The 16,009-nt window shown below is 41.5% G+C and overlaps 1 protein-coding gene across 3 annotated transcripts in view; it reads right to left on the bottom strand.

Annotated features, from left to right (window-relative positions):
* scaf11 (SR-related CTD-associated factor 11) overlaps positions 1 to 16,009 on the bottom strand; it is a 42,490-nt gene that overhangs the window by 20,887 nt on the left and 5,594 nt on the right. The window contains exons 2-10 of one of the 3 annotated variants that reach the window (XM_084447564.1): positions 8,068 to 8,112; positions 5,724 to 5,854; positions 3,476 to 3,559; positions 3,267 to 3,346; positions 2,953 to 3,032; positions 2,827 to 2,864; positions 2,555 to 2,628; positions 2,248 to 2,373; positions 839 to 939 (exon numbers count right to left, since the gene is read on the bottom strand). In XM_084447564.1, the coding sequence (XP_084303690.1) occupies positions 839 to 939; positions 2,248 to 2,373; positions 2,555 to 2,628; positions 2,827 to 2,864; positions 2,953 to 3,032; positions 3,267 to 3,346; positions 3,476 to 3,559; positions 5,724 to 5,854; positions 8,068 to 8,089 (736 nt within the window). In that variant the 5' untranslated portion in view covers positions 8,090 to 8,112. The remainder of the gene's footprint in view (positions 1 to 838; positions 940 to 2,247; positions 2,374 to 2,554; positions 2,629 to 2,826; positions 2,865 to 2,952; positions 3,033 to 3,266; positions 3,347 to 3,475; positions 3,560 to 5,723; positions 5,855 to 8,067; positions 8,113 to 16,009) is intronic. The other 2 variants (XM_084447563.1, XM_084447565.1) reach the window with 2 other exon arrangements.

Genomic DNA, 16,009 nt, shown 5'->3' with positions numbered 1-16,009 from the left:
AGCAGCATCAGTTTGAATTTTAGGTTTCATTCTATACCATAAACCACTATCGATAAACAATAGGGATGAGCTGATCGATGGACTTGCGATCAAAATCTGTTGATTTTGTTATAAAAATGAGATTGACGATTGCAGATATTCCTTTCAAATGTTGTTGATACAAAGAACCAAATCTAAAACACAAAACATGCATAAACCAAATTCAAATGTTGAGGAAATTTCATAGAAGAACAACGATGGCTGTCATAACATCAGTTTGGAACTGTAAGTTAAATGTAAAATGCTTGTTTCCTTTGTTTCAAGCAAGTAGCTAATAACAAACTACTATTCCATACAGTGACCCCTAGTAACTAAACCAGCTGGGCAAGTTTACTTTGCTACCTAACTAGCCTTTAATAATTTTGTACTGCTTGTTTGCTGTGCAACATATTGACTGACTAGTTGTCAAAACGAATTGCACACAAACTGATTATGCTAGCCAGCAATCCCAAATGAATGCTAAACTTGTTTGATACATTATTTGGCTGCTTAGATACATTAGCTAATGACGAGTGACAATTACAGTCAGTTAACATTAGCCTAGCTTTAGCTTTAGATGAACAAACAAGTTTGCCTGCTGCGAACATGTTGATTCGCGGACAGCTACCAACACAACAGAAATGTTACAGTAGGCTAGTAATTTAACCTAGCAAGACAGAGATCGGTATAGTCCCCCAAATCATTTTACAGCTTCTGTCAAAAATAATTTATGATGCTTGTAGTTCTGCAAATTTACAAAAATATGGGCCTAATGGTGCTAATGGCCAATGACCAATTTGGAACGTACAGGAAAACTCACCAAAATGCCCAAAGCCAAAAGATGTTGCAGAGGTTGAGAAAGGCGAGAGGCGTCTCAGCGGAAAATGTCTGTTACTCCAGTCAGGAGCGTGGAACCAGTGTCTGTGGGGGCAATATCATATTACAGCAACACACAGATGTGTATTTCCCATGCTCTCACCAAAAACATTCAAATGACACAGTAGATAGTTTGCAATGTCCCGCACCTTCATTTGTGATTGTTGCTATATCGATCATGATTTGGTGGTTTGGATATGACAGCCAGTGTTACAATATCTCACCTCAAGGACAGATCTACAAACTTGCCAAATCAAGTTGGAAGAACAGTGAAAACTTATTTTCCATACATTCCGCTAATGCAAACTCTTGTTCTTCTTTAACTGTTGTTACCGAGTCTATTTATGCAATAACTTCACTTATGGCTGTGTTTATTCTTCTAACATTAACGTTACCACTGGTTGCTTCGGGCGCTACCATTAATGTTCTACTACTACCTTACTTCTGTATTTCGCATCATCATCTACCGGAACCAATCAGGGACTGGGGTTGGAACAACAGTTAAAATGCAGTCTCCTGATTGGTGCACCATTTTCTGGGAAAACTCAAATCTCTCTGGGCAGCTTACAGTCCAGACTCAGTGAAAACGTAAAAGAAAAATATTTGAGTCTGGTTTACCAGACTAACTTAAAGGTGCAATAGTCAAGATTTTGTGGACTAGTGATTCTAGCAAGGTTTGTGACCCAATAGTATTAGGACTCCTGATCACTCCTGCCTCTTGATATATTGTGTGGTACCAATGTCATAGTACTGTTTCCTCACGAGCCTTGTTGGAGGCACGCTGAACCAGTCAGAGGTAAACAGGACTTTCTTTTTGAACCTCTTAAATTAATAAATTTTTATGGGGAAAGCAATACTTCTATTCTGCATCTTTCTAAAAGCTCTGTGGATACTTTTTTGTTGCTGAAATTATTTGTCGACAAAGATCTTACTATCTTACTGCTACATACTTTCTATTACTCAAACCACAAGCAAGATATTCTCATTGTGTAAAACAATAAAAAAGTCAATAACATCTATAACCATTAATAACAATAATAATTTGTATTAAACGTTTAAGGAATAGGGCTGTCACAAGATTTCCCGCCAGTGTACTAGCCAATACACTGAAATTCTAAAATTATAATCACAGGGTCTCATGCAGTCTTATGTCATGACAATGATTTTGGGGGTCTTGCTAAGGCCAATTCATAAACTAATAGCAAGTAAATGTGAATGTTGAACTATAAAAAAAGTTCTCTCATTGAGCTTTAAACAAGCACACTAATAATGGATTTTATTTATATACAACATTTTGCAAATTCACAGAACATCCAAACAGTGCATTAAGACCCCAGTCATTAGCCAGCTTACCTTGAGTTGCCCCAAGCAGAGATGGGCACAAGAGCCGACAACCATGGGCAGTCCTGTGTCTGGTGCCTACATTGTTTACGTCCAGCTACAGAGGACACCTCCTCTGTCAACCAAAGGGGCTCTGAACTGTGGAGCAGACAACATAATCAATACATCCAGAGATATTTCATTTATTTCTTTAACAGCGACTAAGTTCACATTTAGCAAACATAGACTGATCTACAATTCTATAGTTTTGCTTAGTGAGCTAACTAGGGTTACTATTTTGTAATAGAGATGAAGATTAGTCTGAGGGTAATTTACTTACATGCCCTCTATCCGAGCACCCACTGCTGTGCCACATGGAGACAGGGACCAGCTGAAGCGTAATGCTCCCCGCACCTCAACAGGTGAGAAAAAAACATGATGAGATTGGACCATTACAAGTGCCACAAGTGTAACCAGTCAATACTTCTATGATGCATTTGATATATCTAGATATAGATTACCCAAAATAATTTTACTAGGACTGCCCTTTAACATAGGACAGTTAGAGATTATGAGATTAAAAGCAGAAAAGGGCTGTCTAAGATCACAAACCTCTTTCTTGTACATCACAGATGGGTCATCATCATTGCCTAAGGAAAACAATTCATGTTGTAACATCTCATACAACATGCTGGTAAAATTGAGAGAATTTAAGAAGGATATTTTACACATACGCACATTTCTTAACAAGGCCCTTTACATTGGCATGTAGTGTCCTCTCTGTCTTCTGTCTTCGCGGTTTTTCCTCTTGCTTACTCCTGAAATAAAATGATTTTACATTATAAAATCACACCTAGTTGGTGAAGTAAGCGGTTTATGAGTAATCTCTCTTGCCCTCTGCTGGCTGTTTGGCATAAATCTCATGCTACAAACGGACACGTGGACACATATAGAAGCAGCTGCACCACTTAAAAGGGAATAATGCATTGTAATACTTCAAATGCCCCAGGGGAAATTGTTTCTGGTAAAGTGAGAGTCCATTATGCACTCACTTCAACAAACAGTCAGAAGGTTCCTTGTCTGTACAACACCTCTCAGGCTGTGATGTACATGTTTCCTTCTTCACAGGGACCTACAGTTAGCATTCAAAACAAGGGGGTTGAGTAAAAAATCATGTCAAACAGCGTTGCAATAGTTCTATGATTTATTCATTTGTGAAACAGACATGACAGATCATCCAAGTAAAGAAACTTTCACTGACCAGTACACAGCCCAAAGTGGCATCCCATTTGTAGATGACGTGGAATGGCCGTCTGTCCACTGGACAAGATGGAAATGTCTGTGACTTCAGAACACATGCGCACACGCACACGCACGCGCACGCACACGCACACACACACGAGGAAGATGCAAAACCTTAATCTTTTTTGGAAATTATTTTTTGGGTCTTAACATGGTCCATACAAGTAAGTTAGTCATTCTCATATGCTTTTGAAGCTTTATCCATCATCTATAAAACAGTTCTTGAACATAATGCCACAAAGTTACAATAGGTGCATTCCCACCAGAAAGCTCCCTGTACATTTTCCCCAGGGGAAAATCCCCTAGAACTCTCCATTCCCTAGAACTCCCCATGTAGATCGCGGGATAGAAGAACTCTCCCCCTGTGCGCAGAGGAGACAAGGGACTCACCTGCTTTATAGCCTGCTATGTCAAGGCAGTTGCGAGAGAAAATAACTCATTCTCGGATTTCTGTCAAAGGGAAAATGCTCAGCAGTAAACACAGGAGTGTTTTGGTTGTTATCACAGACTTATAAACCTTATGTCTAAGGGGAAAAAAAATTCCATCAGATGTCTTAGTTACAACAATATTGAACTCGGAAAGCAGTTGTGTGTGGGATTCATTCAGTTTTAGAAAATCAATTTTGAAAATCAACGTGATCACTAAACACGGAAGCTGACAAGTCTGACATTTGTGAAAGAGTCCCTCCCTTTTATGAATCCCGCCTGATCCTCCGATACAACGGAGGGCATAACCGATTCCAGTTGTTGAGCAAAAATCTTTGCAAGTATTTTCACGTCTACAGATAAGAGTGAGAACAGGCTAAATGAGGCACAGCTGAATGGGTCTTTGCCCTTCTTAAATCCAAGAAATACAGGCCTGCATAAAGGTGGGCGGAAGGGAACATTGTTGGTGTGACAAATTGAACATTTCCAGTAGTAATGGGGATGAGAATTTAAATAAAATTCCACTGGGTATCCGTTAGGACCAGGGGAATTGTCACTATGCATTGACTGTATCGCCTCTTTGATCTCAGAGAGTTTCAAGGGGGTGTTAAGCATTGGTTGGTCACTAGGCAAAATCTTGGGCATAGCTAGCAAAAAAATGTAAGTAATTGAGCTTCATCATCAGGAGACTGACGTGTCTAGTTGGGAGCAGTGTTTCCTGTGGAACTGATCTCTTGGTGTGGTGGTGTGTGAAAAAATGAGTCTGATTTCAAAATCAAAGCGGGGGATCGTAGACCGCCCTTCTTCCTCCCTTGTTCCCCTCTCCTGTCCCCTTCCTGCTCCTCTCAACAACCTCTCTCTCCTCTTCTCTCTAACCTGTGCCTCCACTCTGTGCATGTGCCACAGTCCTGTCCTCTCCTACCACAATCGCTGCCTCTGCCCAAAAAAAACAATTACCTGAAGAGTATGCCTATAAAGATGGCCTAACTTATCTCGTAAGGCTGGTAAAGTCCTAGAGCTTAAAATGTAATTAATGACATGTAACTGGACGGGATAAAACAGTAAACCCACACAGGCACTTAATAAATCATATGGTATATAGACATATTTTAATCAGATGTATTGTAGGTTACCATTATAACAGCAGCTGTAGATTTTTTTTAAAGGTAAGCTAGTCTTTAAACATGTCTAAATAATTTGTTGCTTTTTCTGTCATTTTGATTGGGACTTTTTAGGTGGCTGGAGGAACATTAATGCAAGTTCCTGGAGTCCCATAATTTGTTTAAATAAATTGGATGATTGGTTAGTTGAGAATCGGTTGTCTAGGTTGGAGATTGACTCCTCAAGCTCCCTTTGGCATGCTCTACGAAGTCTGTTAGCATGAGACGTATATGTGAGAACCTTAGCCCTAATAAAAGCTTTAAGGGTTTCCCACAATAGAGGTGCTGAGGTCTCTTCGTTTTGGTTGGTCTCACAGAAAAGTGTAAGTGATTCAGAAACGTACTTGCAGAAGCTTGCATCAGCCAACAAGAGATGGTCTAAACACCAACATTTTAATCCCTTCGGTTTACGATCGCGTTGTCGTTCTACGAGATCCAGCTACTGTTGAGTGGTCTGATACAGGCAAAATAAACAGTTTTGTTCCCCAGATTTAGAGAAAAGGGTAGGCTATAGGTATCAGGCAAATATTAGAATCAACTATTTTCAACTTAATCTTAACTAGGTCATTTGAGATCAAAAACACAAATCTATTCCTAAATGAAGCAATCATCTTTTCCTACCTCTGCCCATGTGAGAAGGCAGCCAAGACAGAAGACGTGGCAGCAGCTGTCGGGCATGGCTGCGTCACCTCGTCCCAGCACTCCTAGGCAGATAGGACACCGGTCAGCCTCTTCCGCTGGAGCCCAACCACCTAAGGAAGTCACCCAGAGAGACAGGATGTTAACCACAACAGCGTTTCCTGAAAATCGGTCTAGTAGTTATTGCGTAAGCCTGCTAATAGACATACAAATGAACAAACCCACACATGCCACCGAAAACATTACCTCTCGCCTGTGCTGTCGCTGGGGAGGTAAAAATAATGCTGCCTTGGCTGTAGTATTCCTGCTATATTCTATCTATCATATAATGAACTAGCCAATCATATCTTAGTTTAGTCACCGACTGGGCTGGGAACATGAGCTTTTGAATAGCTACATTGAGACGTTCTGTGTTCACTTCTTTCAAGGTAGAACATTACATTTTATTTATATTACATACTGGCGATCAAATCAGGGCTCCGAACTTTTCAGCTAGCGGCACCAGCGCATGATTTGGGGGCACCAAAATATTGCAGTGGGGTCTGCAGCACCACACAATAGGCCCACTGATGTCAGGACAGCAGTCGCTGCCCATCTTTTGTCGCAGGCTCAAAACTCATCTATTCCAAGAAGTACTACAATGATCCTCCCTCTTAAGCACCTATTGTATTTTAGATTGCTATTCTTGCACTTTGCCTTCAGCACTAGATTGCACTAAGATGCTCTTAGTCACTTGTTGTAGAAAGAAGATGCACTTGTGAGTTCTGGCAAGTAGTAGTACATTGGCTTTTCCTACGTTAAATGCAATTATTGTTAGTCGCTTTGAATGAAAGTGTCTGCTAAATGACTAATGTAATGCCTACTTTTGTTGGGTGAAACAGGCAAAATAAAAGGTTTTCAAGGATTTAGATGAGAAAAAATAAAGAAAAGAATGTGAATCTGACCAACTAAACTCATAACTCGAACTGGTGCCCCCAATGAACAATTTCAGTTGCACTGAACAGAGAAATGGTCGCAAAGCCCTGGACCAAATGTGGTGTGCCACCAGTGGAAAACATTAGTCTGGAAAACATTAGGTATCATATAGCCTACAGCGTTTCCCCTACCATTGCCTTGGAGAGGTGTCCCATCAATGGAGTTAAACATAGCGAAAATTAGCATCACGGCTAGCGAACATTTTCTTACTGGGAGTCAGATTAAATGAAAATATTTTCTGTTGCTGTAGCTAGCTACATAAGTAATGTAACCACAGTTTAGTTCATGTCTTCTGATGTTAGTAACTATGTAGGCATACAGTGTAGGCTAACATTAGCTAGCCTGTGTGTTGTGGACTAAATGGGTTAATCCACATTTTTCCCATTTAGGCTAGTGTATCTATTAACGCTACAAGCACTGCCATAAGAATAATTTCTGTCTTGTACTAGCCACATTTTAAACTGCAATGGAAAAGTAACCGACTCTCCAGCAATTACATATCATAGTCTACGTCCATATTTTCTGCTTTTTATGTGCATATTTAGTTGTATAAAAACGACCTCAAATCATCACTATTTATTCTCACCCTGAAACTTGCTTAGCGATGCTGCATCATTGTGTGAGCATTAAATTTATTAATGTCTATGAATGTAACCGTTACGGTACATTCGTGGGCATTAATAGATACGTTCGTCAAAATTAGCAACCCAGTTTAAAACTGACAAAACGCCATTAGATTTGAAAACTGGAATTGTTTAGAGGACATTTTGAGCTGCAAATTAAGCTACATTGTTATCAACAAACATTGTCTGCTTTTATTACCTTTACGTGTTTAGTAAAAAATTGTGACGCTGTTGGCTCAGAGATGGCGTTAATAGATGCCCGTCCACTGTGCATTTTCAGCAATGCTTTTGTGATTTCTTTTCAGCTCTTCAGCATTCACACATTTTCTGCAGGAAATGTTATTTTTTCTAGTAATATGTTTTATTTTTTGTAAATTGTTAATATTAATATTTATTTATCCAAGTTGTCTGTACTCGTTTCATTTCAGCTCAGTGTAGAGAACTGTCTAGAACTGTCTGAGATCTGTGACATGCCCGCCCCGTGACAACATTAGTGTTTATGGCTGCCATAAACGTCTGTGGCAGATAAATAATTCAACTACCAATAATAATAGGGTGCCTAACTAACTACTAGTTAGTAGTTTCGGGGGGCTTACCACCCCCCCTGAAAAAAACCCTAGGAGAAACACTGGCCTACATCTTAAGGCAGGCTCTTGCCCCTGATAACTGGACTATTTTTCTGCAAAGACTCGTCAGTTTGGAAATTAATTGGGTGGAGAAGTACTCACCATTTTCTGAACCTCCAGTCATCTTCCGCTCTGCACTGATGTCTGCTGGGAAAACAGTTTAAGACACGGTTAACTGAGTACACTGAGCATGCCATGATCTACTCATAGAAGAAATATGAAGCCCCTTTGACCACAGGCAGTTGATTGCATTTTAGTCACTTTTAAGCATTTTAGCTTGTTATAGCACCCTGAGGCCAATCAGTTTCATAATTCTCAAGTGACCATTAGGCATGCCCTTGTACCTCTGTACAAAATTGTCATGGCGGTTAGTTCTAAACGGCAAATGAGCCCATTTTGTTTGATCGGGCAAATAATGGAAGTTTAGCCTCAATGTGTGTGTGGTGATTTTGTGGTGTGGTGTTTTGTAGTGTTCGTTGCACCATTCAGAAGTTATAGAACTTTGTGAAAAGCCATGCCCTTCGCAATCTTCATTGACACATAGCGGCTCAGCTTTTTTACTTTTTAAACTTTTGCCAAGATGGAACTTCAGATATTGATCCCTAGATTGTGTCTACTGCCTATAGATAGGTTTTAAGCATTTTTCAAAAAATTCTAAATGGCGAAAAATTTAAGTAACCAGAAGTTATGGCTTATTGAGGCAAATTTGTTCCTCGTGAGGAGCGGCATTAGAGGATGAAATTTTTTCGGGATTCCCGCGGGTCCCATGGGTCCTGTGGGATTCCCACGGGATGGGAGTCAATTTCACTTTGAATCAGGTGATTGGGCAGGAACGAGAGTAAAAGTCAACAGGAGTGGACGGGAGTGAAAACCATGATGCAGTTATATTTTATTTCAAATCAAATCGATATTTGAACATTTCTCCCCAGCATCGAGTTAAACATTGCTTTGATCACTTTTTGTAGTTTTCATTCAGTCACCCAACACTGCATCACAAGCAAAACGAACTACACCGGAAGTCTAGTAGGCCTGGGTTTAAAAAATTATTGGTGATTTTCCGATTTTTAATCGATTCTCATTTTATTCCCTAGAGATCGACGTCCATCGATTTTTAACATTTATTTATGTATGTCCCCCGTTAGTGTTGCATGTTCTGTACTTATTGTAGTTCAAATGTGTCTCTTGAAGCCCTCGAAAGGATATGCACCTAGTTGACCGCACATTTGTTTAGTCTCTGCCTCAAGCTTTTTTTACTATTTATAATGGGTAAAATCTATAAAATAAGATTATGAATATTAGAATAAATATCACCCAGGAAAGGCCATGCATCCCGTTCACAGATCCTCTTCCTCCATGAAATGGACATATGAGCTTGTTTACACTGATGGACACAGAAATGTTGAGAAAAGTAGTATCCAAACTCAAATCCTCCACATGCCTGCTGGATTCCATCCCCACCGATTTTTTCTAAACTATTTTTGACTGTATCCTATGACATTTTATCAATTGTTAATGACTCCCTATCTACAGGTGTCTTCCCACCAATACTTAAAACTGCTTTGGTGAGGCCCGTGCTGAAGAAAAACAACTTCAGTTCTTAGCAATTTTAGACCAATCTCCAACCTTCCCTTTTTGAGTAAAATTCTGGAAAAGATTGTTTTCAAACAGATTAATGATTTCCTAGCTACAAGTTGTACCCTTGACCTTTTCCAGTCCGGCTTTCGTGCCCATCATAGCACAGAGACGGCATTAGTCAAAGTTGTAAATGACCTCAGAATTAATGCTGACTCCAAAGAGCTCTCTGTTCTCGTCCTCCTGGACCCGAGTGCAGCCTTTGATACTATAGATCATGCAATCCTCATCGAAAGACTGGAGAAGTGGGTTGGCCTCTCCGGTCCAGTCCTTAATTGGCTTAGGACCCATCCAACCGGTCGTGATTTCTTCGTTGCCCTTGGTGAACATAGCTCAGGAAAGATCCCTATGACCTGTGGGGTGCCCCAAGGATCGATCCTAGGACCTCTACTCTTCAGCCTGTACATGCTGCCCCTTGGGAGCACGGAGGCACAACATTAGCTACCATAGCTAAGCAGATGATACCCAATTCTATATTTCTGTAACACCCAGTAACTACAGCTTGGTTGACTGCCTTGTGTATTACGGATATAAATGTATGGATGTCACAATTTCCTCCAACTAAACCAGGACAAAACAGAAGTACTGATCATTGGAGAAAAAGCTGAAAGAGAGAAACTATCTGCACACTTAACTCTGGAAATTGACACCAAATGCCAGGCTAAAAACCTAGGTGTCATACTTGACTCGGATCTTAATTTCGAAAACCACATCAAGAATATTACAAAGACATCTTTTTACCACCTAAGGAACATTGCCAAGGTGCAACCCTTTCTCTCTCAGGCTGACACCGAAAGATTAATGCATGCTTTCATCACAAGCAGGCTGGACTACTGCAATGCTCTACTATCAGGCTTACCAAAGAAAGCAATCTCTAAGCTACAAATGATACAGAATGCTGCAGCACGAGTCCTCACTAAGACTAGACGAAGGGCAGACATCACACCAGCCTTAAAATCACTACACTGGTTACCTGTCAACTCTAGAATAGACTTTAAAATACTATTACTAGTCTATAAATGGATATAAATCTCAATATGAACGATGGCCCCTTTACACCTGCGGAGCTCGCCAGAGGTCATTAAGAACTGTGACGTTGATGACAATCTTGGACATCTGCAACCTTGTCCTAATGAAAACTAACAAGCCTGATGTATGGTCTCTCTCCAGCATCATCCCAGTGCCTAAATCTGGGGATCTCTCAAAGCCAGACAACTACCGTGGCATCAGTTTGACCTGTATCATTAAGTTGTACAATTGCATGATACTCAACAGGCTGCGGAGCGCCATCGACCCACACTTGAGAAAAAAACAATGGCTTTCGAGAGGGGAAGTCAACAGTATCTCAGATCTTGGCCCTAAGGAGGATCATCAAGGAGGTGAAGTAGAAGAGCATGACAGCGGTGCTGTGTTTTATTGATTTCAAAAAGGCATTTGACTCAATACACAGAGGCATTGTGATGAAAATCCTTAAGGTCTATGGTGTTCCCCCAATTTACTTCGGGCCATGTATTCGAACACAAGGGCAAGGGTTGTGACACCGGATGGCAACGAGGATTTCGACATAATGGCAGGAGTGTTACAAGGGGACACCCTCGCCCCCTTCCTCTTTATAATAGTCCTGGATTACGCACTGTGGCTAGCAATCCAGGGAACATAAGGATCTCGGCGACACCTAGGAGGTTGAGAAGGTCTCTCTCAGTGATCCTAACAGACCTGGACTACGCCAACGACATCAGCCTGATATCCAACCACGTGAGGCAAGCACAAGAGCTCCAGACCAGAGTGGAAAAGGAATGTGCCAAGGTGGGTCTTGAGCTGAACACCAAGAAAACTGAGGTCATCACCTGAGGTCAACACCCCAGAACATCTGCCCCTAATGACAGCTGAAGGTACTGCAGTGCTGCAGTGCTGAGCTAGTTAGCAACTACTTTTTCTAAAACCTTCGGGACAAACGACAGCTTGGAGATGGGCCGGTAGTTTTTCGGTAGGCAGGAGTCCAGGTTTTTTAAGGAGGGGCTGGATGACCGCCTGCTTAAAATAAGGGACTGAGTCTGATTCAAGTGAACTATTTAAAATAGACCAAGCAGGGGCCAACAGAGCTAATAACTTCCTTTAGCAAGGGGGTTGGTAGAATATCTAGGGGGTTTGAGGAAGAATTCATAGAGCTCATTACGTCAGTTAGGTCAGTCAGGGAAATCCTGGAGAAACAGCTCCAAGTAGACTGCCTGGCTGGACATATAGGGAGGGAAGAGGGGGTAATGCTCACCCTCACTTCAGCTACTTCGTTTACAAAAAACAAAAGAAAATGATTACAGTCCTCATTGGAAAAAAACAGGTACAAAGGGGACAGGAGGGCTGACAATCATATTTATAGTGTTGAACAGCACTGGAATTTAATTTGCTTGTGGTAATGAGATTTGCAAAGTAAGCAGTCCTAGCATTCTTGATCAAATCATTGAATTCAGATAAAAGTTCTTTAAGATAGAGGAGATGGACTTCTAGGTTAGTGGATTTCTACCGCTGCTCTACTTTGCGACATTTCTATCTAAGGATGCGGCCATCGTTCATCCAGGGAGTAGAGTTTACAGAGCAGACAGAACGAGTCACCAATGGAACTACGTAATCTAAAATGGCAGAGCACTGGGTGTTGAAAGCATGGACCAAACAATCTACGTCATTATTAGTGGACTCCATTACATTACGGTCAAAGCTAGCGGAGAATTTCTCCACAGTGAGGCTATTTAGTGCGGGAGCTTTTTACTCCCTTCACCAGTCATTGTCAAGGAAGACAAGTTAAAAAGTATACATTTGTGATCGGTTACCAACAACATATCAGTGACAACACTATTTACAATTTATCCAAATGTGAACACAACGTCCAAGGTATTACCTTTGTTGTGCATGGAACCTGACACGTTGGGTGTAATGAAACGATTCCGTAACATTCAGAAAGTTCACAGCAAAGTTGTCCGAGCTATTGTTCACATGTATGTTGAAGTCTCCGATCATAAGGATTCTATTAAATCGGATGGTGCAAGCTAAAAAGTCACCAAGGTCCAACAGGAAGGAGCCAGTTCTGCCAGGAGGCAATAAATTAAAATACAATAAAACGGATATAGAGCGTCCGACTTTAGTAATTTGCACCTCAAAAGAGAGGAATTTTCCAGAGTTCACCGTACGAGTGGAGAAGCAGTCTCTGTAGATCGTAGCTAGTCCCCTTCCTCGACCTGTAGTTTTGGAGGCAGAGTTCATTTAATGAGGCATATTCCTCGGCTTTCTGCCAGGTCTCAGAAATCAGCAAGAAATCCAGGCCTTTAGTTACAAAGAAATCATTCAGTCTGAACAACTTGTTGGCAATGGATCTGGCGTTCAGTAATCCAAAGCAGATGGAGTCAGGTCCGGCTCTGACTAATGTGGAGGCTCGAGGCAGCGACTGCAAACATCCAGGCACCCAAGCCACTCTGGTGTGCGGCAATGTCGATGGTCAAAATCCAAATTGCAGACACTGGAGATGGTGTGCAGTATGGGAAGCGAGCGGCCTCGGGTTAGCTCATGCAGCTTTACTGCGGCTCCTGCTCTTCTACCCCTTCTCCTTGCCCGCTTAGTCCAGGGGCAGCAGCAGGCTGGAGACCAGATGGTTCCAGGTAGCTGGAGACACAGAGCCTGGTGGGAGCTCCACTGTTCAGATCAACGGGACAGTGAGCACAGCACCGAAGCAGCGATGTCCAGCAGTGTTTGGCGATCATACACCACAGCTGATTTTACTCTACACAGACATAACAACGTAAATAAAGACAGGACAAAGCTGCCAGCATAGGCGTGGCCATCTTGCCAGGTGAGAGGGAGAGATGGTCAACTTCTTAGCTTCCAGGTTAGCTTCTTTAAGTAATGCAGTTCAGCTTCCAATGCTGCCAATTTCACATTTCATCTTCCAGGTTTTTTAACATCCAGGTTTTTCAGCTATGCAGTGCTATGCATTTGACGTTTCAGATTTTTCACAGTCATGCATCTTCAGCAGTGCTATTGCGATTTCTTTCAGCTGCTCAGTGGAAATGCAATTTTCTAATCATTATAGTTCTCCACAAATTGTTGACCCTTAACTACTTCTTCATACTTTGTGCTCGAAACTTCAAATTTTTAGACATTCATGATGTTGACATTCAACTGTTTCTGGGTTCCATTCATATATTTTTTTTTTATATATTTTTTGAGTAATTTAAGTTTTATTAGTAGTTATTGTACCATTGACAAGTTGCTAGTGAAATGTTCAGTAACTTGATGTTTTTAGAGTGGTGGCAGTTGGTGATTTGAAATATCACATTTTGTAAACTGCTTGCACTCCTACAATTTAGACAGCTCATACACATTATATACAAAGTTTTCAGCTGGTTCCCTGGATTCCTACGATCTAAATATCTAAGCTGTGACATTTATACCTTTTAAGATAGAACTGGGTGGCAGTTGGGATTTGAATTTGGGTGCATGAGGAGCCTCTCTTAAAGGTACAGACAACCTTTTATGACTACTAGCATTATATTCCTACCTTCAGATTAAGTGATACAGATTCAATGTAACTGAGCACTATTGTTAACCCGAACTCTAACAGTAATGTAACTGTTAACCTTACACTACTGTTCACCATAACACTACTGTTAACCCGTATACTACTGTCTGGTGGGTCCTGGTACCAGGCATGCCAGAGCCAGAGACGATGACACCGCACTCACAGCGGATGATCCGTTAATGTAATCCTCCCAACAGGCACCCTTTTTATGTCAACAGTAGTAGCACTCACCTCAAGTTCTATACCAACACTAGGGATGGGCACGAGTACTCGAGTACTCGAGTACTCGTTGATGTCAGTACTCGAGTAACCATGGCGAGTAATTGTTTCACTATGAAAAAAAAAAAGTTAGTTATTCATGCACCTGCGCACTGTGCTTTTGGCTACCTGTGTGAGGCTACCCACATCAGTCGCAACATGTCTGCTGCTCGTAAAAGTACAGTCTGGAAATACTTTAATAAAGAAGGGAAAAACTGTGCAGTGAAAAATCTGCAATGTGAAACTTGCTTATCATAAGCAAACCAGCTCAATGCTCAACCACATGCGGTTAAAGCACAACGAAACAATGAATTAGACGACTGGACAACAACCTCAAATCACATCATTTGCTAGCCCGGCTAGCTCACGACGATGCAACGCCAAACGAACGGAAAAGATAAGTTAAAGAACACAGTATGTCCGCTGTGACGTTTGTTCTTTAATAAATGCAATTGGATTGAATGGCTTAAATTGTTGGTTGTTTATTCATATGCAAATTCGCTATAACGAAATACGTCAGGATCATTTCTAAAGAGTCATGCACGTTTACTTAATCGGGCACATCGCCTACTGTAGGCCTACATCGATGGCCACGGACATCCCTGATTTATTTTTACGGTAGGCTACAGAACAGCGAGTACTCGTTCATTATGAATATAGAGTACTCGAGTATTACAATAACTGAAAATGCCCATCCCTAACCAACACCTCCACAATTACTGCTCGGCCCCCAAGTGGGTTAGAGACGCAGTCTTTCCCGTGGGTCACTGAACTGCCCCTGACCAGCTCTGACCCGAGCTGGGGGAGCATTGCCCCCATGCCACTATCCACGCACAGACGCAACAACTCAGCCCGAGTGGAATGGAGACACACAGTATTTACTGGTGGGGGAAGGTGAGTGACCAGGAATGGGGTACACCATCCCCTACCAGCTCTGACCCATGGGGGCAAAGTCTCGCCACCACGCCACGGACCACACAACTCAATCCCCGAGAGGGCTAGAGAAACATTGGCTTTGTCTCAATTCAGCAGCAACTGCCTAGTGAGGCAGCATATTTTGTCCTTATTTGGTCTTCCTCCCTTATAAGTCGTGTCCCAATTCAAAGGCTGCATTTTATGCTGCCTCGTAAGGCACCTTATTCTGCCCATTTTTGAAGGCAACATCGCATGTATCTTTACTGAGTAAGGCAGTCCCACAATTCCATGCAACAAGCAAAATTGAAAATATGTTTTAAAAGACGGAGGAGCAAAGCGAAGGATTAGTCTTTAAATGTAAATGTTAGCTAAATCCATCAATGGAAAAAAAAAAAAATCTGCAGTTATCTTAGTTACAAGATTGAACTACAATGGCAGTTTTGTGCTCATACTGTATGCTATTTATTCAGTTTGAGAAAAAAACTAATCTTGTAGCTAGCTCTGGTTGGCTGGCTGACTTTGACCTAACATTAACCCAGCTAGCTAGCTAACCCTCTAACTTGCTTTCAAACTCCAGTCCCAGGTTCCGCTGCGGCCTAGTCCCAGGCCCAGCACAGCAGGAGAACCAGCTAGCTACAATTGCTGAAAAAGCCAACGTTACCAAATCATATT

The sequence above is a fragment of the Borostomias antarcticus genome (assembly GCF_949987555.1).
Source record: "Borostomias antarcticus genome assembly, chromosome: 13".
NCBI classification, from domain to species: domain Eukaryota; kingdom Metazoa; phylum Chordata; class Actinopteri; order Stomiiformes; family Stomiidae; genus Borostomias; species Borostomias antarcticus.
The sequence above is the reverse complement of the archived record's forward strand: the minus strand, read 5'-3'. Positions and strand labels throughout refer to the sequence as shown.